General features: G+C 55.9%; 1 protein-coding gene across 1 annotated transcript; it reads left to right on the top strand.

Moving 5' to 3' along the window:
• Positions 1 to 548: 548 nt before the first annotated feature.
• On the top strand, positions 549 to 22,660 carry SH3TC1 (SH3 domain and tetratricopeptide repeats 1). The gene is made up of 17 exons (XM_049782605.1): positions 549 to 605; positions 9,921 to 10,071; positions 10,342 to 10,469; positions 11,474 to 11,579; positions 11,961 to 12,107; positions 12,525 to 12,705; positions 13,317 to 13,393; positions 13,790 to 13,985; positions 14,678 to 14,811; positions 15,835 to 15,876; positions 16,159 to 17,799; positions 18,880 to 19,060; positions 19,138 to 19,288; positions 19,627 to 19,749; positions 19,986 to 20,136; positions 20,510 to 20,706; positions 22,360 to 22,660. The coding sequence occupies exons 2-17, from the start codon at positions 9,969 to 9,971 to the stop codon at positions 22,621 to 22,623; spliced, it is 3,822 nt and encodes a 1,273-aa protein (XP_049638562.1). The 5' UTR covers positions 549 to 605; positions 9,921 to 9,968; the 3' UTR covers positions 22,624 to 22,660.
• The last annotated feature ends 4,998 nt before the right edge of the window (positions 22,661 to 27,658 follow it).

Here is a 27,658-nt window from a genome sequence, read left to right as displayed (position 1 = left end):
CCCTTTCAGAGGGGAAACTGAGGCTTAGAGGCAGGCAGAAGAGCCCAGGGCTTTATTTATCTGGGGTCCACACTCTGAGGCTATCTGGAATTACTCTGGGCTCTGCACTCAGAAATTACTCCTGGTTGTCTCAAGGGACCCAATGGAATGCCGGGGATCCAGTGTGCAAAGAATTTCAAACCCCTGAAAGGCGGGGGGGTTTGAAATTCGGTTCTTTCCCATCAGTGCCCTGAAACCACCAGGCCAGGAGGACCTGAAGCCTCAGGTAAACAGGTAGATGTCTTTGCTGTGGCTTCATGCGCCCTCCGCAGGTCTGCCTGGGTGGAAGGGGGAGGACCTGGGGGCATGGGTGCCCCAGGGCACCAGCCTGGAACCAAGTGGGGGGGTCCCCACCCCGCTGGGGAATGCTGCGGGAATGCATGGGGAATACCGCCCCTTCTCTGGCGATAAGGAGGGAAGGTCAGGCCGAGCGCCCTTCCTGGGCTGGGCGCCGTGGCAGCCAATGGCTGGCTTGCTCCAGCTGGTGCCTTCCTGCCCAGCCGGCCTCCCGCCACTCCTCGGCCCATCCTCGCCTTGGCAGAGCAAGTTCTCGAACGTTTGACCAGGTGAGTGCCAGGAGCGGCCTCCCCAGAGGCCACTCCCTTGCCCCCACCCCAGACTCACCTGGTGCTGCAGGTGGGGCCAGGAGGGAGTTGGGGTGTGCCCTGGGGTGAGCGTGGGGCAGCTCAGGGCTGTCAGGGAAGGCACCTCCTCCCCTCCAACTGTTCCACGCATGGTCTGTCCCTGCACCAGGCTTTGCTGGTGGCAGGTGTGGGGGACTCTGATTTTGCAGACCTCCAAGCTGCAGTTTCCCCGGAGTATGGGGGGGAATGACAGGGAGAGTGTGTTCATCTTGGGGTGCCACACTGTGCCCTGAGGGGCAGCAGCTGCCACAATGTGTGTGTGGGGGACCCCCCCCCCCAGGGTCCTTAAAGAACAGGAGCTCAGGGCAGGGCTGCTTTTCCTCCGAGGGCATCCAGTGTCCTTCCCATTCCTGTTCCCCAGGGCCCCTTGGGGGGAGGGTTCCAGCACAGATCTCCGAGGGAGGGAAGGGAGGAATGAGCAGAAAATGGGACTATCCCCGAGGAGGAGGACTTTGGCCCCAGATCCAGGCTGCACTTCTCTGGGTTCTTGAGACAGCCCAGGGGAGCTTTGTTTAGAGATTCTCAGGGCCTTGTGGGATTGGCACCTCCAACCTGGAGTGGAGGATGGGACAGGGAGGCCCCAGACTTCTGCCTCAGTGTCCCCACTGTGCCAGAGATAGGAGCAGAGGCAGGCCCAGCCCCAGAGCTGACCCTACAATGCTTGCTTTCTCCTTATCAGAGGGCAGAGGGGATTTTGGCCACACAGGGTTGGGGGGGGCACCCCAGGCAGCCATCCAGCTGTGCACCTCTGTCTTTCACAGGCAGACTGCTAGATTTTCACAAACCCCCCCACCCTGATCCCCACTCCTCCTCTCCTGTTGAGCCAGCACTAGACTGAGCTCTGCCCTCACCCACCCACATTTCCCCAGCTCCTCTTGAGGGGTTCTGGGTTCTGGGTTCTCAGGCTGTGTCCTTCTAAGATAAGGGGATCCACTGGTTATTGTCAGTTTAGGCAGTTGCTCCAGCTGGCTGGGGGAGCCGTGGGTTCTGGAGGTGGATGCTGTTTCAGGGAGGGGACCCATACTCGGCCCTAGGGTCTGTGGCTCTGCTGCTCCAGCCTTTGCAGCGTCCTCCCTGAGGGCAGGGCTGAATCTAGGTAACTCCCTGGGTTCCAGGGCGCTCCTGGGATCCCCATGGTGTCTACACTCGCATGCCTGAATTCACCGGCCTGGGTGTAAACTCGCTTCCCTTAGTGATGGGAATCTGTCGGGTTGCAGTAGGGCCCTGAGGGCTGTCCACAATGGGGACTGATCTAGGCATCTCCCAGGGTGTGGCCATTATAAAAGCCACAGCTCTGAGCCCAGCACCTCGGGGTGAATCTGACCCTTTGCGGGTCCAAGAGGGAGGGAGGGAGGGAGTGAGCTCATGGGCGGGGCCTGTGGTGGCAGAGGCAGTTTCATTGGCAGAGGTGGACCAATAAACGGGGCCTGTGGTGGCAGAGGCAGGTTCATTGGCAGAGGTGGGTTGGTGGGCGGGGCCTGCGGTTGCAGAGGTGGGTACATTGGCAGATGTGCCTGGGATTATGCCTCTTTTATTTAAATATATATTTTTTTTCAGTTGATTTTAAGATGTATTCATTTTATGACAACAGGCTTTACATTACAGTTTCCAAAACTTGGGAGAAAATTTGCTTTTTCCTAACATTTGCTAATGGAGGTGTATAAGTAGATTATATGAGAGACATTCTTTAGTTTTTATGGCATTGTGAATAATTTCATCATGTGTACAATATTTTTTTTTTTTGGGTCACACCGGCAGTGCTCAGGGGTTATTCCTGGCTCCATGCTCAGAAATTGCTCCTGGCAGGCACCGGGGACCATATGGGACGCCGGGATTCGAACCGATGACCTCCTGCATGAAAGGCAAACACCTTGCCTCCATGCTATCTCTCCGGCCCCATGTGTACAATATTAATTATTGGAATAAACAATTGAATATTTATAATGCAATGCTAAGCTTTCTCCACTTGGTGGCTACATGGATTGAAGTTCTCAGTTTTATTTTGAGAAATTTATTCTAGGTTAAGATTTGATTATCAAAACCACTTAAATTTATATTATTTGTTTTTATAATATTTTCTTTTTACTTACTTAATTAATTTTGGTTTTTGGTCCACACCCAGCTGCACTCAGGGGTTACTCCTGGCTCTGCTTAGATATTGCTCCTGGCAGGCTCGGTGACCATATGGGATAACAGGAACTGAGCCTGGATTCATCCCAGGTCGGCTGAGTGCAAGGTAAACACCCTGCTGCTGTGTTATCACTCTGGCCCCGTTTCTATAATATTTTCTAACCATTAGAACCGGAAAGATAGCATAGAGGTAGGGCGTTTGCCTTGCATGCAGAAGCACAGTGGTTCGAATCTTGGCATCCCATATGGTCCCCCGTGCCTGCCAGGAGCAATTTCTGAGCATAGAGACAGGAGTAACCCCTGAGCACTGCTGGGTATGACCCCCCCCAAAAAAACAACAAAAAATATTTTCTAACCATTATATAGTTATTGTAATTAAATAACATAATTCATAGGATCACATTTTAGGAATTATTTTTGAGTTTTGCTTTTGAAAATAGCAGAATGAATTTTCTTCTTATGGGACAGGGCAGGTCCTCATCATAGCTGACTGCTTCTGACCCTCACGAGTTTAGGACTTGGGGGTGTTGTCCTTCATCCTGGCCTATGAATGCCACTGTCTAATATGTTTCAGGCAAAACAGCTGCCTGGGGGCTGGGCCATGCCCACTTGTCACCCAACCCCCAAAACTTGCATCTGTTTGGGGGCCCAACAACAAAGGATCTGAGGACCAGTTCCACCCCCTCACGAGCCATATAGAATCTCTGCAAGCCTCTATGTGGTCATGGTGTGATGTCCGTGGAAAATCACCACCCCCACACCTCCCCTCCAGGGCCCTACAGGAAATGACCAGGGAGGGGCAGAAACCAAGTAGGCGGAAATGGCCCAGCACTCTGTGCAACTTCCCTGAAAATATGAAATGACTCCAAGGAAGGACTGTAGTTACAGTAGGGGATCCCCATCTGAAATGAAACAGTCCTTCTCAGCTAGGCAGGGACCTAGGCCCAGGTGGGGTGCCGGGGCCTGTCCTTGCATGTCCCACACCGTGCAGAGCCAGGACCCATTGCAGCCCCCAGGTCTGCGTCTGCCCTTTGCCATCTCCCACACACACAAACCCCTGGCACAGGCTAGTACACAGGCTAGTTGAGCAAGTAGCTCAACTGGCAGAAAGAGGATGGTAGAGAGGTGATAGAGCATTGATGAGACAGGTGATGGAAGAGAGATGATGGAGCATAGGCTGGTGAGAGAGGAGACATGATGGTGGAGAGATGGTAGCGCATAGATGAGACAGATGAATGTAGGAGAGAGGATAGAGCACGGATTATAGGAGATTGAGATAAACCTGATTTTCCTATGCCAACTGATTGATGAATGAAAGATTACTGGAAGATGGCAGATGGTGCATCCCACCAGATGGGGCCAGCCACAGGGACCTACAGCTGTGCTGGAGCCTGGGAGTGTGGGAACAGTCCCCCTACCTTATTCAGGTCCCTGCCCAGGACAGGAAACAAGTGACTATGGGATGGAGAGGGACCAGCCTTGAGGCAAGGAATGCAGAGAAATTCTGGGACTGTGAGAGGCAGTGAGGGGCTGTGAGGGGCTGTAAGGCCATGAGAGTCATTGAAGTGAGGGGTTGTGAGAGTCAGTGAGGGCCTGTAAAAGGCCTTGAGCAGCCATGAGGTCTGTGACAGGCTGTGAGGGTGTGAGGGGACATGAGGCCTGTGAGGGCCACTAAGGGGCAGTGGTCACCAGAATTGATGGAGGTTCCCTGGTCATGGCCACTGTGTCTGCAGCAGGCCAGGGGCTACCTGTGCCGGGGCCCACCCACTGCTGCTCCCGGAGCCCCTCCTGCCTCCTCCATCTGGCTCATGACCTCAGTCCCCTGGGGGCCTCTTGCTGTGGACACAACACCCAAAGTCACAAAGCCTGGGGCCCCTGCTTGGGAGGAGGCGGTGGCATAAGGAGCACTGGGCATAGGCCCTTGGAGAGGAGAGTTCTGGCTCTGTGTTTCTAAGATTCAGTTATTGATTCACTAAGCCTCAGGCCCGCTTTCCTTGGCTCCTCTGAGGTGACGCCTGAGGCCTCCTCTGAGCTGACCCTTTCCCCAGGAAGTCCTCTCTGCTTTCTTCTACCTTTCTCTAACCCAGGGGCCTCTGCTTCCAGGAGCTCCTCCCACTTTCACTCGATGCCACTGCTTTCCCTCCAGGCTTGCTTTGATTATTGCTCCCCTAAGGTGCATGATGAGGCCCCACCTCTGGGTTGACTCCCCCTTATGGTTGGGGACCCAGGAGGGGATCAGGAAAGGTGGGGTCACCATGGCCTTGGACCACCGGGAACAGGGCCAGGGTGCTTGCCAGGGCTTTATGGGGAGAAATACCTCCACACCCTGAGGCTACCCCATTCTCTACCCCTACCCCCAGCCACCCAATCCCTCTTGCGGCTGTATCTGAGGGCCTGGCAGAAATAGGGAAGGTGGGAGGTCCTCTTCCCAAAATTACAACAGAATGGAAAGGCTTGAGGGCCTAACCAGCCGGGGCTACCCCACAGAGTCCCCACAGTCCTGCAAAGGTGGGGGATGGGTTTTGGGCACTTGGTATCCCTTCATGCCACTGCCATTGCGAAGCTGACAGGCAGCCCCTGACCCAGCCTGCATGTCCCCCACTGCCCTGTCTGTACCATCTGTGCAGGGAGGTGAGTCTTGACTGTAGTCTGGCGTACTGAGCGAGAAAGCCATCCCAGCCCTCACAGGGGTTGCCATCTTTGTTGGAGATTTCCTAGGATGGACCTACTGTTCCGCCCGACTGCTCTAGGCCCTCTGCTGGGGGGCAGTTGAGACGGGCAAAGAGTGTCAGCTCAGAGTAGCACCTGGGTGGGGACCAGGCACCTGACATGCCCAGGAGCTCCTGCCTTTAGAATTAGGGGGACCTCCGAAGCTATGGCCATAGGCAGGAAGTGAGCTGAGCTGGGAAGAAAAAAAGTAGGGTCGTGCTGGTGAATGAAGTGACAGCCACAGAGTCCGATGGGCCTTCCAGGTGCTTCTCCTTGTCTGTCCCTGCCTCAGCTCTACTGGACTGGTCCTGCATCTGCTTCTCAGCCCAGCAACGCTGGCTGAGGAGTCGGGGGACAGTCCTGGGGAGAGGCCTGGCCTGTGACCATTAGGACCAGCTGCAGGCGTGGTGGGGCTCAGAGCTTTGCCCCAACTGGACGCTTAGAGGTCTTCGCCCACTGGCCTTTGAAAGGGAATCCCCTGAGGGAGACAGCCCCCTGTGGGGAAGTCCCAGCCGAGCAGGCACATGGGTAGTAAACAGCAGGACCTGGGATTAGGCCCCCACCATGCATGCAGTCTGGGCCGCAGGAGGTTCCCAGAAAGTCCCCTGGCTGGGGGCCAAAGGGTACAGCTGTGGAGGCAAACAGGATATGGGACGCTGCTGGGAGGGATGCAGTGGGCACAGGAAGTTACCCCACTCAGTGAATGGGGGTGTCCACACTCCCTTCAGCGCTCTTTCTAGAACAACTGGAAGGGTCTGAACTTGACTTAAGCAAGTGTCTTGGAGCCTGAGGTATCAGCCTACCAGCACTGGCCCTAGCCCACTCTCCAGAGACAACAGCCCACGGCACCCAAACCACAGCTTATGTGTAACCCCACAGCCCATAGACCCCCCCAACCCACAGCCCCTAACACATAACCCACAGCCCTTAGCTGACAGAGACAGCTGGAAGAGATATCTATGGGAGCCCTGGATCCCCTCCACATCTCTGCAGCCCAGTTAGTTGTGGGGTCTCTGTCAATGGAGGGGATGTTGGGTCTGGCAGCTCTGTAGTCTGGGGTCCACAGAGCTCCCACACCTATTCACATACTTGTGCTTCCATCATGGCCCTTAATCAGCCTCAGTTTCCCTGCCCGTGGGATGGGGGTGCACTTCCTAGGCTGGTTTCTGGTCCAAACTAGGCACCCTTAATAGAGCTGTGGATGGGCTCAGGACAGGCCCAGTCTGACCTCAGAGCTGCCCAGGGAGCAGACCAGGTGGTTGCAGTCCAGGACAAGTCACATCCTGGCTTGTTGCTTCTTCTAGGGAGTCTTTGTGTGTGTGTGTGTGTGTGTGTGTGTGTGTGTGTGTGTGTGTGTGTGTGACTGTTTGTGGGTGTGTCTGTGTGGGTGTGACTGTGGAGGAGTGTCTCTATGCAAGCGTGTCTGTCTGAGATGTATATCTGTATGAGCCCATATATCTAGGAGGATGTGACTCTGTGACCATATGTGACTTGTGAGCACACATGTATGGATGCTAGTTGTGTGGGTGGGTGTCTCCATGCATTGGGGTATATTTGTATGTGCAGTGTGTTGGTGTGAGCACATGTGTCTGTGGGTGTGACTTGTGTGCTGCGTGAGCATGTTTGAATGTGTTCACATGTGTCTGCATGTGGAGGTCTGTATAATTGAGTGTGACTGTGTGCATGTGGTGTCTGTAGACAGGTTTGTGCATACATATACATGCTATGTGTCTTGCCTGTTTGTATTTGTATATGTATATATGTGGGTATTTGTGCACATAGTTCTATGCACCTGCATGTTTATATCTGTGTGCTTTGATCTCCATGTACCGGCATGTCCCCACACCTGTGTGTCGCATGCACCAAAGGGAAGAAGAAGTGGGTGGCTGAGGCTGGCAAGGCGGCCAGGCTGGTAGACACTTCCTCGTCCCAGTTCTGGGGAGGTCTGGGGCGCATGGGAGAGAGCGGGAATGACGAGGGCAGTGGCGTCCGGCAGGGCCGCAGGAGGAAGTGAGGCAGGAAACAGCCGTGGTGCAGCGCCATGCAGCCGGCAGGGCTGGGGGCAGCCACTGCCTGCCCTAGAGAGAGACTGGCGCCCACCAGAAGCCAGTGGAACCCTGGCCACATGGCCTGGGAGCAGCCTCTGAAGAACGGGGACCAGGTACAGGGTACAAACTGGTAGATAGGAGGGTGGTGGGGCCTGGGACTGGGAGGCAGGAGGGTAGGTAGGGTGTTTGTACAAGGGATAGGGGTTGGCGGAGTACTGGTTCCGGGACAGCAGGAGGTTGGTGGGGTGCTGGGCCAGGGGGCCAGGAGGGTGGTGGGGTTCTGGGACAGAGGGAGCAGAAGCACGGACTGAGGGGTATAGACTGGCAGAGCCTCACACAGGTCTGAGACAAACCCCTCAGTTTTACTTCTAGGAGACAGCATTAGGGTTCAGGGGAGCTGTAGTCTAGAATGCTTCCTTGTCAGGCTAGTGCGGACTGGCTTTGGAACCCTTTTCTCTTTTCTTTTTTTTTTTTTTGGGGGGGGCCACACCCGTTTGATGCTTAGGGGTTACTCCTGGCTAAGCGCTCAGAAATTGCCCCTGGTTTGGAGGACCATATAGGACACTGGGGGATCGAACCTCGGTCCTTCCTCGGCTAGCACTTGCAAGGCAGACACCTTACTTCTATCGCCACCTCTCTGGGCCTGGAACCCTTTTTTTCTGCAAGGAGAACTGACTTTCTTTTTTGGTTTGTTTGATTTTTTGTTTGTTTGGGGGCCACACCCAGCGATGGCGCTCAAAGGTTTCTACTGACTCTGTGCTCAGAAATCGCTCCTGGCAGGCTCGGGGGTCCAATTTAATGCCTGGGATTGAACCTGGGTCTTTTCTGGTCAGCTGCATGCAAGGCAAACAAACGCCTTACCGCTGCGCTATCACTCTGGCTCTGGGAACTGATTTTTGATCCCCTATTTTTGCAGTGGGAACTGGCTTTTGAATCCCCATTTCTTTTTTTTTTTTTTTTTTTTTTTTTTAGTTTTTGGGCCACACCCAGCAGTGCTCAGGGGTTACTCCTGGCTGTCTGCTCAGAAATAGCTCCTGGCAGGCACGGGAGACCATATGGGACACCGGGATTCGAACCAACCACCTTTGGTCCTGGATCGGCTGCTTGCAAGGCAAATGCCGCTGTGCTATCTCTCTGGGCCCTGAACCCCCATTTCTACAGTCTTTTTTTTTGTGTGTGGTTTTTGGGTCACACCCGGCAGTGCTCAGGGGTTATTCCTGGCTCCAGGCTCAGAAATTGCTCCTGGCAGGCACGGGGGACCATATGGGGCACCGGGATTTGAACCGATGACCTCCTGCATGAAAGGCAAATGCCCTACCTCCATGCTATCTCTCCGTTTCTACAGTCTTAGGGTTGCCTCCTGCATCCCTTCCACAGCTGACCTCAGTGGGTTCCTGAGAATAAGGGAAGGGGATGAGACCCCTAAGCTGGGCTGAATCCATCATGGTTGGAGCCTGGAAATCTGGGACCCTTGGCCTCCATCCTCCTTCCTTGTGCACAGGGAGCCGCAGTGCTATGTCCCAAGATGGGCAAAGATGGGGGGGGGTGGGGGATTAAGGCTTCTGGACTGCCTGCCCTGCACTCTAGCTGCACCCTGGGAGCATCCAGCAGTGGTTGGGAACCAGCTGCCTCAAGTCCCCTCAGGTTCTGTCTGCTGGAATGAGTTTCCCTGTCCTCCACACACACATACTGGCTCTGGAGCCCTGGCATTGTCACAGCACTCTCGAAGGTCAGCAGGGGTCAATTCTGAGAGGGGAAGGAGGCCAGAGAGTAGGGTGTGGAGTTGGAGATTTGGAGGGCCACTGGACAGACCTAGGCTGAAACATTCGTACTGCAGGACGGCCTGTGTGCAGTGGGTACAGAAAAGGGCTCTGGTCATGTGCCCGACAGACTGCCTCACCCGCTGCCACGCCCCCTTGAGATGGGAACTCCAGTGAGGGTGAGCATAGCACATTGGATACCCTGAAAACCCCCACTGTCCTTTTGGCCCCCTCATCTTCTCCTGCCTCCTGGGCAGTGGGCTCTGGCCTGTCCTGAACAAGCCATGTCCCCTGGGCCTATGTGTGTCCTGGAGCTGACTCCAGGAGGTCACGGGGTCATGTAGGGGGATCAGCAGATGTCACTGGGACATCTCGAGGATACTCCCCTTCACCCCACACTTGTCCCCATAGTGGGCCAGCTGCCATCTGCCCACGGCATCCCCACAGCTGGCCCAAGGGCACAGACCTGGCTCAGGCCTCTGAGCCCTGGGCAGCTCCTAGGGTGCTGTCCATGGGGTTCACTATCCTCTGTCCACCCCCACTCGGGGGTCCCCCCCACCCACTGAGCTCTACCCTGCTTTCCCACACAGGTAGCCACCGGTCATGCCCAATCCTTGGTGCTGAGGCCACTGGTAGAAATGGAGGGGCCTGTGGGCAGCGAGCCGGACTGTGTCCACGATGTGGCCACAAGCTTTTCTGAGTGCGTGGGGCCAGCAGAGGCGGCGGCGACAGCCAGAGGCGGTGAGTGCCAAGGAGTGCCAGTGTCCTCATGCCCCATCCCTCCACCCCCCAGTGCTGGTCACTTCACCCTCAGACCCATTGCTGGCACAGGCTGAGCAGTAGGACCGGGAGGAACCCCGGATGACACAACAGATCCCCCTGATTTGCTGGGATGGGCCGAGGCCAGGCAAAATCAGTGTTGCAGGCCTCGCTTCCTCTTTCTGCCAACCCTTCCTCCCCTGCGGCTTTCCCAGAGTTGGCACAACTGCCCTGCCCTGCCCTCCCCTGCAGACTTGACGCTGACGCTGCGAGCCCTGAGGAGCCAGAGTGGACAGCCAGACCCCGACCTGCAGCAGGCCCTGCAAGGCCGCCTGCGTCTGCTGGAGAGTGACAGCCGGGAACTGGCCCAGGCCCTGGGGGTGAGCAGAGACCAGAAGATCGGGGCAGGGCAAGGGGCGGGCCTGTGGGGGGGGGGGTGAGGCCTGTTGAAGGCATTCCTATGCAAGAGGTGAGGCCTATATGGGGGTGGGCAGGCCCTTGTAAATACCAGGTCTAGGTCGAAGCAGATCTTTTTTATTTGTTTTTCTTGGGTTTCTGACACTATCTCCTTAAATGTCTCCAAATTCAAAGTAAGGACCCAATTCTTGTTCTTATTGTGTTTTTTTTTTTTTTTTGGGGGGGGGTGGACCACAATCTGGTGGTGCTCAGGGGTTACTTCTGACTCTGTGTTCAGAAAATGCTCCTGGCAGGCACCATATGGGATGTTGGGGATTGAACCCAGGTCTGTCCAGGGTCCTCTGCATGCAAGCAAATGCCTACCACTGTGCTATTGCTCTGGCCCCAGCAATCCTTTTCTAACCTTTGGGGAATCTTAGCTGCTCCTCTGGGAGCAGCATTTTGTTTGTTTGTTTTTTGGATTTTTTTTTAAGTATCTTTATTTAAGCACCATGATTACAAACATGTTTGAAGTTGGGTTTCAGTTATATTAAAAGGACACCCCTTTCACCAGCCACAACCTTCCCACCACCAATGCCCCATCTCCCTCCTCCCCTACCCCCTGCCTGTTTTGGAGACAAGCATTCTATTTCTCTCACTCACTACCATTGCCATGATAGTTAACAGTGTAGTTATTTCTCTAACTGTGCTCACAACTCTTTGTGGTAAGTGAAGCAGATTTTGGTAAGTTAGCTGAGGGCCTGGAGTGTCTGACAGTGCCTGGAGACCATGAGGTCCTGGGACCTGTAGCCTGCAGAGCGACAGCTTTGGGGCTGGGTTCGTTCATGCTCTGCCCTCCAGGTCACAGCTACAAAGTGCTCCCAGCATGGAGTGCTCCCCCCTAGAGTGCTCCCACCCAGGGTTCTTTCCACCTGTGCTCTAAGCCCAGGGCTCTTGACTGACCCTGCCTGCTTCTCTTTCTTGCCAGGAGCTGTCAGCTAGGCTGCTATCTGTCCACAGCGATCAGAACCAGATCGTGGTGACCTTTAAGACGTTTGAGGAAATCTGGAAGTTTTCCACCTACCATGCTCTTGGTACAGTGACCATCTTGCCCTGCCACACTCCCAGTTATGAGGGTGTGGTTCAGGGGAGCTGGCAGGTCACTGCCGCAGTGGGAAGGGGCAGAGTGTCAGGCACAGATCCCAGTTCCAGGTGGCTCCCCCTGTTACAGCCGAGTCCTGAGGGCACAGTCTGGCCTGAGCAGCCCCTCAGGCTTTTTGTGAGGGCACAAGCAGAGCCCTTGGGCACCTCAAATTTGGCTGGGCTGTGCCCTCTCTGAACTGATGAAGAGGCGAGTGTCCCAGGGAGTCACAGCCCCACTTCCTGGTGGGCTTACATTGGTCTACACAGCCCAGAGCAAGTAGAGGGACACCCATGGGCAGGGGTGAGCCTATGGTGAGCAGGCCTGTCCCCAGGCTTCACACACCACTGCATGGAGCAGCTGCTGGTAGACCAGGCCTTCTGGCTGCTGCCACCCATGGAGAACCAGGAGGCGGCATTGCGCGTGCATGTGGACCCCACTGCCCTCCAGCGTGCCCACGAGAGCCTGTTGGCTTTGGAAGGTGAGTGTGGCCAGGCACTGCTGCCACTGCTAGATGCCCACCAGGCACCGGGGTGCTGGGCACTGGGGATGGGGCACACTGGCAGCAGGAAGCTGGAGATATTCTCATATGTGCATAGGAACTGGGACGGGTGACCAAGCAGGAAGAACTCTCAGGGTCAGGCCTGGCTGCTCACAGAACTGGCAGGGAAACTGAGGCCCAGAGAGCCCCTGTGGGGGTCGAGTCACAGGAAATTTTGAACCCAGCCCTACACCAGCTCAGCTCTGCCTCTCCTGGGCTTGTGGGTGTAGAACTGGCCATGGCGGCTCGGGTCCTGAGAGGAGGTCTTGGGAGAGGGTCCCAGGAGGAAGCCCTGGGTCAGGGGGTCCACAGGAGCTGCTGCCCAGCACCCTGAGTGGCCGCCCTGCCCCTTTGAAGGGCCTTTTTTTGTCCTATGTCCTGACCACCGCGTGAGGGTGACCGCTGGCCCCTCAGGGGCAGGTATGGGCCCCCAGCCCCTCAGGAGGGCTTTGGGGGTCCCACAGACAGAAACAACCTCCAGTGCCAGCTCATCCATCGAGGAGACAACTGCCCTGGAGACCTTGATCCCGTTTTATCAGTAGGTACCAGGCTTCTCCCCTGCTCCCTTCAACTCCCCCATAGCACCCCTCCTTCTCCCCTGATGCCCTGTTCGCTCCTCCTCCTCCTCTTTCTCTTCCTCCTCCTTCTCTTCCTCCTATTTAATTTAAATTCTTTTTGGTTTTTGGACCACACTCGGAAGCACTCAGGGGTTACTCCTGGCTCTGCCCTCAGGAGTCACTCCTGACAGGCTGGGGCTGTGCTATGGCTCTGACCCCTCACCCCTCCTTCTCTTCTCATCTCCCCTCACCCCAGGAGTGGCCTTGGGTGGCCAGTCCTGCTCCCACCTACATTGCTGCCCCATAGGGGGCCCTGCCCACCCCCACTCCTCAGTTTTCCCTTCTCCTCATCTCCCCAACCCTCTCTGACCCTCCTGACTCTCCCCACTCATCCCTCTCCCCCACTTCTCTCCTTCCTGCTCTGAGGGGCTGAGCTGCCGCTCACTTCACCCACTCAGAGGGGTCCCCGAGGACCAGCTGAGGAGGGCAGAGGCAGGTGGGTGGCTGCTTGGAGGCGGCTGTGGTGCCCTACCCACCCAGGGCCCTATCTGGCAGCACAATGCAGGGGTCCCTCGTCTGTCTATCACTGCAGGTGGGCTCTCAGAGGCTCCTGGGACCCCGGCGATGACCCCGAGGACACAGATGTGATGCCAGATGTGCCCCTGATGGGTCAGTGTGACCCCAGCCTGTGGGAAGGCAGAGATGCCACTTGCAAGCCTGGGGAGTGTTGTGACCCGACTGGGATCTCCACATTCGCTTAGAGACCAGGGCTGAGGGGGGGGGGAGAGGCGTTCCTGAGTGGCTTATGGGCAGATGTCCCTGCTAATGGGGTACCAGGCAGGCTTGGGGGTACCCCAAAGGGTGCTGGTTCCTGCCTGTCCAGTGGGAGGACAGAGGCAGCACTGGGTCCACTTAGCTCATGAACATCTTGTGGATGTTCCTGCTTCTCTGGGGGTGATACCTCCGTAGGGCACATCACCCAGGGACCCTGCAGCCTCACTGAGCCTCACCCCACTTCCCAGGACCTTGACCTCATTCCCCCTGACCCCTCTGCCCTCCCCACAGCCGTGGGCCTGGCCTCCGCTGTGACTGACTGCCAGGGGACATGCCCCGAAGAGCTGAACTTCCAGGCGGGAGACCACATCCAGCTCCTGGGCGCCCGAGTGCCTGGCCTGCGCTGGTGTGTGGGGAGACATGTGGCCTCAGGCCAGGTCGGTTTTGTGCGGTCGAGCGACATCTGTGCGCAGGAGTGTGTGTCTGAGTGAGTCACAGCCCACAGCCCACACCCTGCACAGTAGCTCCAGGAGCTCCTGAAACATGTCCTGGCCAGGCTTTTGCATCCCCTCCCATCCCCTACCCATCCTCCTCCCTCCCTCCTCTCCCCCACACACCTAGATCCTCCCATCCTGCTCATAACCCCCCACTCTCCTGCCCTCCCCTTCTTCTGAAGCTGTGCTTGTCTCTGGCTTTAGGACACTTGATTTTGAAGTGGTTTGGGATGGTTGTTATTTTCTCAAATGTCCCAAAAACTAGGCCAAGATTTTCTTTCACTTCTCAAAATAGCCTTCTAGGTTCCAAAGGACAGTGACTGTTTTCTTTCACATTTGGTTTAGTCTTTTACACACTATCGTGCCCTTCCACCCTCCTTCTCCTGCTTTCTCTCTTCAGTCAGTGTGGGGTTCCTGAAAACACCCACTTAGAGTATGAGAAGGGAGAGCTTGGGTGTGCTGGGCTCCCAGGGAATGGGCATTTCAGGTGGGGCTCTAAAGTCTGTCCAAGAGTTCACCGTCCCAAGTAGTCATGAGCTTTAGTAGGGTTCTAGCCCTTCCCGCTCCTAGGTCAGCAGGCTCTGTGCAGTCTCTTGTCCGTCTATATCTCTGAGATGTGCACAGAGCAGGGGATAAGGACTGAGAGGCTCTCAGCTGAGTAGTCCCCCCATCTCACCCACCGCAGGCTAGAAGATGCTATGTTTCTCAGTGAGGGAGAGTGCGCTTTCCTCAGCAGGGAAGGACACTTTTCCGAAGAGGAGGCCTGGCGGTTACTGAGCAGGGTCTCAGGCCTGGATGAGTGCACGAACTACAGCCTAGGTAGGGGACAGAGCTGGGCCTGGCTGTACCTCGAGACAAACTTTCACAGCCTGGGACGGGCCCCTGGAGGGATGGGCCGCCTCTGACTCCCCAGAGGCCTGGGGCTGGCCTCTTTCTCTTCCAGCAGAATGAGACCCTGTGTACACCCACAGCTGCAGCAGCACACACCCAACATGTTCGAGGTTTGCCTGTGTGGGCATACCTGTCCATGCATGCATGTACACACAGCATTACACATCTTTCACCATGTGTGAACAGACATTCACTTGATCATATCTACACCACACACATGCAAACATGAGACGCGTACTCAGAGAGACATAAACTCAAATGCCCCATATACAAATTTGTACACATATACAGAGATGAGTGTTCAGAAAGACATTCATGCGAGGCCGGAGAGATAGCGTGGGGGTAGAGCATTTGCCTTGCATGCAGAAGGACGGTGGTACGCACACAGATATGCATACCTGGGCTGACATGCACAAAGGCATGTACACACTCTCATAATGCAAGCTCAGGCATGTGCATTCACAGTGCTGACACCTATGTACACGCTCTTGGACTTGTAGTCACTATGATATCACACATGAGCACACTCACATGCACGCAGTCGCAGGGCTCATACGTGCACACACATGCAATCACGAGGCTTGCATTCACTCATATATGCACACTCACGTAGGCAGTCCCAGTGCTTGCACGCTCATGAGCACTCACAAGTCACACCGAGGGGTGGACATGCCAATGTACATGTGCACAGCCAGACTCGTTCAGACACTCCTGGGCACACTCAGGCAGGCGCAAACTTACCATCTCTGCTGAGAACTGACCTACATGGACCCCTGCTAGTCCCTCGGTGCCTTCTGTGGTACGGCACTGGGGCCCTTGTTCTGGATCTTGGGGTCTTGGAGGGTCTTGGAGGTCTTTGAGCCCCTCCTGGCCCCACATGCCCTGGACACAGCTGCACTTGTCACCATGCTGGCACGTATAGGTTTAGGTGACATCCCCTCTCCTTTCCAGACACACTCGAAGAGGCTGAGCCAGAATGGCGCAAGGAGCCAGGTGGGTCCATCCTGCCAGCTTGACTGGCATCCAGCGCACGTGGCACGATGCTGGGAAAGGCTGTGGGGCACTGCAGGGTTGGCACAGAGGCTGCTGCGCAAGAACAGTGGGACTGAGGTGGAGGCCAGGCATGGCCCGCTGTGACCATAATCCCTGGAGAGCCCCAAGCGCCCCCCACACAGCAAAGGCCCCTGCTGGGCTCCCTCCACACATCCAGAAGGGATGGGGGGGGACTGCTACCCATGGAGGATGTCTATGATATGCTTTCCTTGGGCTTTATAGAAATACCACCATCCGGCCGGACCCCAGAGCCAAGTGACACCCTGCAGAAAGTGAAGAATATTCTAGAACAATGCAAGTCCTGCCTGGACAGCCCCAAGGAGCCCATATCCCTGACGCTCCAGGACACACCCACGTCCTCGACGTTGCCGGACACAGAGTTGCCCCAGCTCAGCCTGATGGCCGCGGACAGCTGGACCGACCCCACGGCTCTGCCGGTGCTGCTGGCGGCCCTGAACACACCCAGCCACGAGGCCCACTTCTGTGGCCTGTACAGCCAGGCCCTGCCCATGGCAGCCGGTGTGGACGAGGAGGTGCTAATGGGGCGCCTGGCGCAGGCCCGGGCGGCCGCCAAGAGAGCGGGTCTCCCCATGGCGCTGGCGCGACTCTGCTTCCTCCTGGGCCGGCTGTGCGTGCGGCAGCTCAAGCTCTCCCAGGCCCGCGTGTACTTCGAGGAAGCCCAGGGAGCGCTGGGAGGAGGCTTTGGGGACCTGGTGCTGGTGGCCGCGGTGTACGCCCACCTCGCTGCCGTGCACCTAAAGCAGAAGAACCGAGAAAAGAGTGCCCAGATGGTGCCCAAGGCGGCAGCCCTACTCTTGGGTTTGCCCGGCCTGCAGGGCCGCACAGAGGCGGAGGCCCAGCTGCTGCGCCTGGCCCTGCGGCGGGCTGTGCTGAGCCGAAGCCCCCAGGCAGAGGCCCGGGCCTGCTTCCTGCTGGCCCAACACCACGTTCAGCTTCGGCAGCCAGAGCAGGCACTGCCCTTCTTGGAGCGGCTTCTGCTGCTGCATCAGGCCTCAAGCACCCCCCAAGCCTCGTGGCCCGTCCACTGCGCCCTGCTGCTAGCTGCTGCTTATGGGCGCCAATGCCTGCCCCACCTGGCGCTGAGCTGTGTCAAGGTGGCTTCGCTGCAGCCACGGAGCTCTCTGGCTAGTGCACTGCGTAGTGTGGACCTGGTACTGCACCATGCTCCACGGCCTCAAGGCCTGCCAGCCCAGGCAGCCCAGTACCTGCGGCAGGCACTGGCGGTAGACCCAGGCCCGGCCCTGCGTGGCCTGCTCTGTGCCAGCCTGGCAAGGCTGCAGAGCCTCCATGGGCAGCACAACCAGGCCATCGTCTGTATGCTCCAGGCGGCGGAGGCTGAGGCCCAAGCGAGCGGGCGGCATATGCTGGACTACCTGCTGGCCCTCGCCCAGCTGTACCTACTCCACAGTCAGGGCCCCGTGGCATTGGGCATCCTGGAGGCCGTGCGGGACGCAGTCACCCCCAGCCAGGAGCAGGAGGGCGTGATGGCCAACATGGTGGCCATGGCCTTGCAGAGGACTGGCCGGACTCGGCAGGCAGTCGAGGGCTATTACCGAGCCCTGTGCCTAGCCAGGGACTGGCAACACATGCACAACCAGGCCGTGGTCCTGGCTAACTTCGGGGTACTGTGCAGACAGGTGGGGGCCAGGCACCTGGCCCAGCGCTACCTCCTGCAGTCTGCCAGGCTGTTCTCCGGGCTGCCCAGCCAGGACTGTGGCCCGGACCTCACGCGTGTGCTGTTGGCACTTGGGGACCTCAGCACCCGCCATGGCCACCCCCGCCAAGGCAAGAGCTACTACGAGTGGGCCCTGCTGGTAGCCATGCACGCTGGTCACGTGCAGAGTAAGTGCAGCTCTGGGCACTGGGGAGTCGCTTCCTGCCACGGAGAAAGCGGGTGGGGCCTGAGACATGGCCTCATCAGAGACTGTGGCCAGGCCTCGGCAGGACACAGCTGGGCAAGGGGAGTGGCCTGGACAGGGTGGGCTGGGAGAAGGGAACAGACATCGGGGATCTCGAGGCTCCTGGACACCTTGATGGCGAGTACCAGGGGACTCCCACGGGCGCCCATGGTCTGCCTTCCCACAAAGGGACCTGGTGTCCTGCGGGTGTGTGTGAAGTGGGGGACCACTTGCTGAGGCCACAAGAATCCAAAAGGGTGAAGGCAGCTTCCAGCTCCATGTATGGCCACAGAAGGACATTCAGTCTGGGCTGTGGACATGAAGGGGCAGCAGGGAGCACCTGCCCTCCCCACCCCCACTCTGTCCAGGGAGGTAAAGTTTGGGGCGTGCAGGTGGGCAAGCCTAGAAAAGGTGGAAGGTCTCAGTCATGCTCCTTTTGCTTTTCCTTCTGTCACCAGCGGTCACTGTCCCCATGGAGAGCCCGTCTGCCCCTCCCTTTGTGGGCAGTGAGGCAGGGGTCCCCCATCCTGCTGTCCCACTGGGCAATGCCTCACTGCATGGCTGAGGTTGTCATCTTTTCCCTGTCGCTCTCCTGAGCATGCTTATCTTTCACTCTCACAGCCCACAACCAGCTATACTGGCAGCTCCCATGGGAAGCCCCGCAGTGCCAGGGTCCAAACTCGGGTTGTTGGTCATGCTAGCCAAGTACTCTCATTCTGGGTCACAGTCCCAGATGGTGACAGTGCAGTGTGTAATTCAATACCAGGGACTCTCACCCAGTCCCCAGCTCCTCTGCCCACCAGCAGTGGTTTCAGAGAACACAGCGTGGCCGGTGCCCGGGGGGTGGGGGGGAAGGCAGGGACCTCTTCAATGCTGGGCCCTCCCTGCTCCTCAGTAACCTGGGCTCCACATCCCCTCTGGCCAACACCCTCTATGATGCACACAGACATGAGACACTCCATGTCTATACTGGCAGCACCGTGCCCACAGGCACAAGTACATGTGGTGATGTCTCTTCCCCCAGGCCAGCTGCAGACTGTCCAGCGCCTGTGTCACTTCTACAGTGCCGTGAGGCCCAGCAAGGCGCGGAGCCTAGTGTACCATGAGCTGCAGCTCTCTCTGGCCCACAGGGTGGCCGACAAGGGGCTGGAGGGGCAGCTCCTGGAGACCATCAGCAGACTCTACCTGGGCTTGGGCACTGAGCGGTGAGGCAGGTGGAGGGGAGGTGCCTTAGGAACAGCCCTCAGGGTGGCCCTCCTGGGACTTACAGCCTCTCCTGCAGAGCCTACAAGTCGGCGCTGGACTACACCAAGCGCAGCCTGGGTGTGTTCATCGACCTGCAGGAGAAGGAGAAGGAGGCGCATGCCTGGCTGCAGGCTGGGAGGATCTACTACATCCTGCAGCAGAACGAGTTGGTGGACCTGTACATCCAGGTGACCTACACCCCACACCCTGGACAGCCAGGGACCTGCAGCCTGTATAACCAAAGGACACCCCCCTCCCAACCTGTGACAGCACTTGCGCTCCACAACCTGTGCCCTGAATTCTACCCTGCACCCCAACCCTACACCCTAAATTCTATGATGCATCCCAACTTCTCACCCCATATTCCATCCTATACCCTGAAACCCTACACCTCATTTCCTGCCCCTCACACTCACACTTGTACCTCATATCCTGCATTCCACACCCCTGCCCTACTCATCACTGCCCCCAGGCTCTCCCCCTACTCTGCCCCCCTGCCTTCTGACCCTTTCCACCACCCCTACAGGTGGCCCAGAATGTGGCTCTGTACACGGGGGATCCACGCCTGGGGCTGGAGCTGTTTGAGGCGGCGGGGGACATTTTCTTCAATGGGGCCTGGGAGCGGGAGAAAGCTGTGTCTTTCTACCGAGTGAGTGGCCATGGGTAACCTTGGGGGATGCAGGTGGGGTCCCCCAACACTCACCCAGAACCATGGGGTCTCCCAGTCTCTTCCCTTCCACATGTTCCCTGCGGGACAGCCTGGAAGGAGCTTCCAGGGTCGAGTTCTGTTCATTCACCAGCCCAGGAATCTGACCCACAGTTAAAGGAGAAAACAGGCTTGGAGATGTGCCTTGGGGTTGGGGCATGACTGGCACCTGTTGGCAGGACCGGGCACTGCCCCTGACAGTGGCTGCGGGCAACCAGGAGGCGGAGCTGAGACTCTGCAACAAGCTGGCGGCTCTGCTGGCTGAGCTGGACACACCCCACGAGGGGCTGGAGTTCGCCCACATGGCGCTGGGCCTCAGCATCACCCTGGGTGAGCCAGAAGTCGGGGCGCAGGCCGCTCCATCACCCCTCTCGGCTGCCCCTGTTCCCTGTTCTGGACACCTCTGTCTCTCTGGGCCTCCATGGGCTCCATGTCACTGGTGCCAGTCTGTTCCATGTGGGGCCAGCACTGGTGGTGGCTGCAAGGGCAGGACGTGGGATGGCCTGTGGGGTGGGCCCATGGAGACCCCATGGTTCTGGGTGAGTGTTGGACCCCACCTGCATCCCCCAAGGTTACCCATGGCCACCTCCACCTTCAGGGGTTGCCCTTGAAAGAGGCAGGTGGGTGCCTGTGTCTCCTGCAGAGCGGGGAGCAGGGAGCAGGGCCAGGCATGCTCTGTCCCGCTCACCCTGGCTGTTTGCAGGGCACCGACTGAATGAGCGGGTGGCCTACCATCGGCTGGCCTCGCTGCACCACCAGCTGGGCCAGGGTGAGCTGGCTGAGCACTTTTACCTGAAGGCGCTGGCGCTGTGCACATCGCCGCTGCAGTTCGACGAGGAGACGCTGTACTACGTCAAGGTGTACCGGTTGCTGGGCGACATCATTTTCTACCAGCTCAAGGTAGGTACAGCTGGCCCACAAGGGCACCGAGTGTGGTACTCGGCCAGCTCTCAGGCCTGAGAGTATCCTCAGGCACAGAGGATCGTGAATGTATCAGGGAGACTGATTGGCGGAGGTGGCCGCCAGGCTCCGGTGGTCAGTTTGCAGGCTTTCCCCATGAAAGAAATGTGGGAGGGGCATAAGGATATCTAAAAGTGCTGGGGAAGGGTCACATTAGCCCCACCTTTCCAGAATGCAAACCAGTCTTTTTTTTTTTTTTTTTTTTGTCAACACCCAGCAGTGCTCAGGGCTTACTCCTGACTGCGCTCAGAAATCGCTTCTGGCTCAGGGAACCATATGGGATGCCGGAGATGGAACCTAGGTCCATCCTGGGACAGCCGTGTGCAAGGCAAATGCCCTACCACGGTGCTACTCCTTCGCCTCCTGCAACCTAGTCTTGATTATTCCTGCAGGGAACCCGCTGGGCTGTTTACTGCTCAGTCTTGGATTCCTGGGGGTCACCCCACTTCAGAGAGCAGGTGTGACTGTTCTGATCATGAGACCCCTCACCACAGGAAGCCTGGCTGTGTGTAGGCGGCACCCAGTGGTCACATATGGCACTGCACCTTTCCTCCATGGCTCTGCGGACCAGCCAGGCTATGTGGGCTAGAGAGAACATGGGATTCTGTATGGCGACAGGGACTGTGTCTGCAGAGGACAGTATGTGTGACATGAAGAGAGACAGTGTGCATGACACAGGCTCAGAAACAAACCCCCATATGCACATCACATACATGGAAACATGTGTGGAGATTCATGTGTTCATCACGAAATGATGAAACTCAGAAATGAGCCTGTGGACATGCATGGAAAAAATCACAGTATTTGTGTATAAACATAAGTGCATGTGTATGTTGAGCACATGGAACATGCATGAGTGATCTCAGATTAATACTGTATCATATCACACAGACCGACACAAACACTGTCACCTGTGGGCCCATTACATGTGTGTTTATGCACAAACATGGACACAGAGATGGACAGAACACATGCCTAGACACATATGCATGGGGGAATATAAGTGGATGTGTATGTTTATCTGCACACACACAACTGACAGTTTCACTTGTACATTGATGCTCATGTGAACATATGCAAAGGCACATGCATGCGTCACCATTGCCCTGTTTTGCTGGCTCCTTCAGTTCTTTTGGGAATTTTCATCCTCTAGGAAGCTCTCCTGTGACAGGCCCAGTTATCAGGAGCCTCCTGGGACTCTTCTCAGTTAGGCTCCATTTCCTCACTGTCCCCAGATATCCATGTGGCCCCTAGTAGTATAGGGGGACCTCAGAAGGCTCGGAGAGGCCGAGCAGCCGTTTCCTGCCTGCAACTCTGGGGACTGTGCAGGCCTGTGCTCTCTGTCCAGGCCTTGCTGATGCACTGAGCAGTGATGCACAGGCTGGGCCAGGCTCCAGGGAAGGGGGGGGGGGGGAGGCCCTGCTGGGGCAGGGAGGCCAGTGGGGGCTGATGGACCAAGCATGTGGGAGCCAGGGGAAATATCATGGAGGATGAGGGGCTTTGTGCTGGTCCTGGCTGGCCCCGATTGGCTCTGGCCCAAGTTGGTCAGGCTTTTGCATGGACTCGAGATTCAGCCTGCCTATCCCCCTACAGGACCCCTTTGATGCGGCTGGGTACTACCAGCTGGCACTGGCGGCGGCCATGGACCTGGGCAGCAAGAAGGCGCAGATGCAGCTGTGCGGACGCCTGGCCACCATCTACCACCACTTCCTGCGGGACCGTGAGGCCTCTCTCCTCTTCTACCAGAAGGCCCGCACCTTTGCTGCCGAGCTCCGAGGCCGTCGGGGCCCCCTTGGTCTCCCAAAGCCCTGCAGCCGCGCGCCTTGGCTGGCCCCTGCCCCACCGCCGCCTTCCTGACCCCCCTCACCCTATGCCTCGAACACCTGCTCACTGTCTGGAAATGGGCAGCTGGCAGCTCACTGTGATCTCGCCCCGGGCTGTCCTGGGCCGGGCCCCATCCACAGCCAGGGGGGACACCTGCCTGTCTTCTGGGAGGACATGGGGTCCCTTTGGTTAGACCTCACATGCTCTGCTGTGGGGGTGGGGTGCCAGCCCTTCTATTTGCAGTTGACACATGTGCCAGGGGCGGAGACCCCGGGAAAGGTGCTCTTCTCTTCCTCCTCATCCCTCCAACTCCTCATCTTAAGAGTGCAGCAGGGACCACGTTGGAGTCCCCCACTCTTCCAGAGTCCCCTTGCCTGCCCAGTACCTCCCCGACTCCTGTCCTCACAGCAGGGCCTCCAGTCCCCCCAGATATGCTGCAAAGGGTTGCACATGGGTCTGGACCCCAGTTCAGTCCCCTGCTATGGAGGAAGCACCCGGAGTGACCCATAAACTCAGCTTTTAAGTTACCAGCGCTGCTCACAGCTTGCACAAAGTGGGTCTCTGAGGACTATTTTCCTCCAGGAAGCCAGATGCACCCAACATGCTCCCTTCACAGCATAAAGAGAGGTCATAGCACGGATCTCTGGACCATAAGGGCTAAAGGGAGGGCTGTTGGGTCTAGGGTTCCCATTCATTCTGGGGTGGCTGGCGCCTCTTTAGTGGAGGCGCTTGAACCTCTCCAGCTTCTCCACTAAGGGGCAGTAGAGAACTTTTTTGAACAGGCCGGCTGCCCTGGAGTTGTTGACGGCTGCAGTAGGAAAGCAAACAGGCTACGTGGACACTATGGGACAGCCAAGTACGGGGACCCCAGGATAAAGTTCCAGTCACGGGCTGCAGGGGCTGGGTCTAGGCATGGTGATCCTGTCTGTGGGGGTCTCTGGGAGCCCAGGCATGAGGGGGCTGAGTAGGAACAATTCGGGGGGGGGGGGGAGGACGGACCCTGAGAGGCCAGAGCTGAGATGGTCACCCCTGGAGGCTGGGAGTGGCCTCCTTGTCACCTACCAACTCAACTATGAGACCTCTCAACATCACTACAGCCCTCATGCAGGATGAGGGTGGTCCCTGGGGCCCAGGAGGGCCTTAGGCGCTCAACCAGCACAAACACTCAACACCCCTTCCCAGACAGACCCAGCTCTGACCTCGGCTTTCTGGGAAGCACAAGAAGCAGCAGCTGCAAAGTTTTCTTTTTGTTCTTGGTTTGATTAAAATTTTAAATCTCTCTTGACCCTCTATGCAAGTATTTTTGTTGGTTTCTTTACTTATTTATGTAATTTCTGGTGCTGGAACTACCCCTAGCATCTTAGACATATGAAATGACTAGTCCTTTGCCAATATATTTTTTGGTACTTTTGGTTTTTGGTTTTTGGGAAGCACCCTGGGGCCAGTCACCCTGGTGCCAGGCCAGCCTGGATGCAAACACTCCCGGATCACTGAGGGTCTACTGGCCTTATCCCTGACAGATACCCAGGAGAGGTCTGCAGGGGTACGGGGGAGGGGGGCACAGCTCTGTTCAAAGCCTCTGCTCTGTGCAGAGCTCCATGTGCTTCTGAGCATGGAACACGAAGCCAAGGGCCATTAAAGGGGACACTCTGGGTGTTGGTGGGTCCCACGGAAGACTCAGCCCTGCAGCACTGGGCTGGGGCGTGCAGCTCGGCAGTCAGAGCTCCCCCAAATACACAGAATGCCAAAAAGCTCAGGTCAGCAGAGGGGAGACTCCTGGGACCCACCCTTCTGCTCCGGATCCCCAGATCCTGCAGAGGGGTGATGTGGAGTCTCACACACTGGGGGCTGGGTCAGTAACTGCTCGGAAGGTTCGATGCCTCGAAACTCTCAGCAATGACACTGACTGACTGGGACCTGGTGGCCACTGGAAAAGGGGGATGCTGTAAAAAAAATAAAGCACAACAGGAACCAGAGCAGTAGTGCAAGTGGTAGGGCATCTGCTTGCACGCAGTAACCTAGGACAGACTGCAATTTGATCCCCCAGGAGCAATTTCTGAGCGCATATCCAGGAGTAACCCCTGAGCGTCACCAGGTGTGGCCCAAAAAACAAAACAGAAAAAAGATAATAATAGTACCGCCCAACTAAAAGTGAGTTCCAAGATGTGAACTCTGCACAGTTTTACTGGAGGTAAAGCTTGCTTAAGGGCTGGAGCCATAGCACAGCATTTGCCTTGCACGTTAACCAACCCTGGCTTTGATCCAGTGACCCAAATGGTCCCTCAAGCCTGCCAGGAGTGATTCCTGAGTGCAGTAACCCCTGAGCACATCTGGGTGTGACCCAAAAGAATAAAAGTTTACTCAGGGTGGCTGATAGCTCTGAGGGCCCCCAGATCTGAGAAACACCTGGGAAAGTGGCCTAGAGTAGGAGGCATTTGCAGGCCTTGCAAGTTGGGTGACCCTTCAGGGTGAGGGATCCCCACAGTTAGAACTCTCATTCTAGGAGGCAATGGGCTGCTTTCTGGATTGCAGATGTGGTGGCCTTAGGGGTGTGCTGTAGGCGGGTTCAGTCCTACAGCCAGTGGAATTTTAATCCACTTTAGGGAGAGTGGGTTGCACAGATGACAATATATGAAATAATGAAACGACACACAAGTACGTGGGGTCAACACATCTTCTGGCAGGAGTGCAACAAGTTTAATCTTATTTTGTTTTTGTTTTTTTGGTTTTTTGGACCACACCCGTTTGATGCTCAGGAGTTACTCCTGGCTAAGTGCTCAGAAATTGCCCCTGGCTTGGGGGGACCATATGGGATCGAACCGTGGTCCTTCCTTGGCTAGCACTTGCAAGGCAGACACCTTACCTCTAGTGCCACCTCACTGGCCCCAACAAGTTTAATCTTTAAGCAGGGGGTTTTATAAGGGGTAAAGCCAGTCATAGGTATAGAGAAGAATGTTTACAATCACAAAGCAAAGTTTAACAGTAGACAATACTTAAGCTATGGGCGTAAGCTATAAGAATTCTGAGTTACAAAGGAGTAGGTCAAAATTCAGGGAAACTTTTAATAACTAACGTCAAATGCAAAATAAGGGATATTAAAAAAATAGAAAAAATCTAGGAACGTGCTCTTCACTGAGGTGAGCTCTATTGTTTTAGAGGTCAAGGAAGGAGCCAAATCCTCTTAGGTACAGTTCCCATTTTCTGAGAAGGGTCAATAGCCCCGAATCTGTATTCTGGCTACTCCCTTGATTACCAGAAACTGAGGCTACAAAGACATATTTGAAAGAGAAAATAAATATTGTCTTTGATTTTAGTGCTAAATATTATCCAGAAAAGAGGTTCTCTTAGTAATCTTTGGTGCTGGAATTTCTGAAAAGAATTTGATTGAGGCCATATTTTTGCCCGAGATTTTACAAAGGAGAGATAGCCAAAAAATGACAGAAAATGTAATACCAAGCATGGATTTAGCTCTTCGAGAATTCCTCAACTATCCACGCAGGGGAAGAAGCATTCACAACGGGTCTCTTGAGGAACCCCATAGGGGTTATTTCAGTTCTCCACACCAGGGAAATCTGGGGATACATCTGGTGGGCTGGGTTGAGTTCCCCTTAAGTTTGTGCAAGCCGTGACAGGGGTGAAACTTGCAGAAGGAGCCCATGTACAATCCCAATCCCTGGGACGGCCACCCCTTGAAATGCTGCAGTGGCCAGTTGCGTGTTATGAACTGGAGTTGGAGGCCAGAGCAATAACACAGCAGTAGAGCATTTGCCTTACACATGGCTGACCTGGGAAGGACCCAGGTTCAATTTGTGGCAACCCACATGGTCCCTGAGCCTGCCAGGAGCAATTTCTGAGTGCAGAGCCAAGAGTAACCCCTGAGTACCACCGGATGTGACCCCAAAACAAACAAAAGCATATTAAAAAATATTGGCAAAGAGCTAGTCATTACACATGTTTTAGATGCTGTGGGTAGTTCCAGCACCAGAAATTACATAAATAAGTAAAGAAACCAGCAAAAATATTTGCAGAGAGGGGCAAGAGAGATTAAAAATTTTAATTAAACCAAGAACAACAACAAAAAACTGCAGCTGCTGGACCATCAGGGTGCTGAATTTGGGAGGGTCTTTGCTGCGAATCTTGGCAGCTTCTGGAGTGGCTCATTCAGAGTTTTTCTATCCTCGGGGGTAGGGGGGGCGACTCTATGAGCAGGACTCTGGGGCACCAGGCAGATGTCACCCTCATAGGTCCCCTCATGGGTAGGCACCTCTTCTGATCTGACGCCTCTCAACAGCCCTTCCCCTCCACCCAGACCATAGTCAACCTCATCAGCATGTTCCAGGATAAACTACTCTGACCCTCAGTTTATTTTTTTTTAAACATGCCTACTTTCTTACTTCATTATTTTTTAATTATCTTTATTTAAACACCGTGATTACAAATATGATTGTAGTTGTATGATTACAGTCATGTAAAGAACATCCCCCCTTCACCAGTGCAAGATTCCCACCACCAATTCCCAGTTCTCCCTCCTCCCCACCCCACCCACACCTGTACTCAAGACAGGCTTTCTATTTCTCTCATTCATTCACATTGTTATGATAGTTTTCAGTGTAGTTATTTCTCTAACTGCACTCATCACTCTATGTGGTGAGCTTCATGTCATGAGCTGCACCTACATGGGAAGATGGGGGGAAATAAGGGTTGGGACTGAGGCAGTAAAAGATTAAAAATAAGCTTTGTAGGGCAGTATCAAGGTCACAATACAAGATGGATATTATGCATACATAAACTATATGCATACAATACTATCAATAGGAAACCAAGGAGAAAAAATTTCCAGTGACTGTCCCAACATAAACCAGTGCTAGAACGGCCTGCCCTCCTCCCAAAGGGCATTCCTACTAGTGTAGGGAGAGGTAGGGGGAAAGCCTGATGACCCCTATAGAGTCCACCTGGACTGACGCCCAGGGAAGGACTGGAGTCTAGGGGAGAAAGAAGGGGACGGCTGGGGGCCGTCCCAGCACTCCCCAGGTTAGGGAGAAGGCCTCCAGCATGGGGACTCCCCAAA

Source organism: Suncus etruscus, chromosome 10, assembly GCF_024139225.1.
Source record: "Suncus etruscus isolate mSunEtr1 chromosome 10, mSunEtr1.pri.cur, whole genome shotgun sequence".
In the NCBI taxonomy this organism is placed as follows: domain Eukaryota; kingdom Metazoa; phylum Chordata; class Mammalia; order Eulipotyphla; family Soricidae; genus Suncus; species Suncus etruscus.
This window is presented reverse-complemented; position numbering and strand designations above follow the sequence as displayed.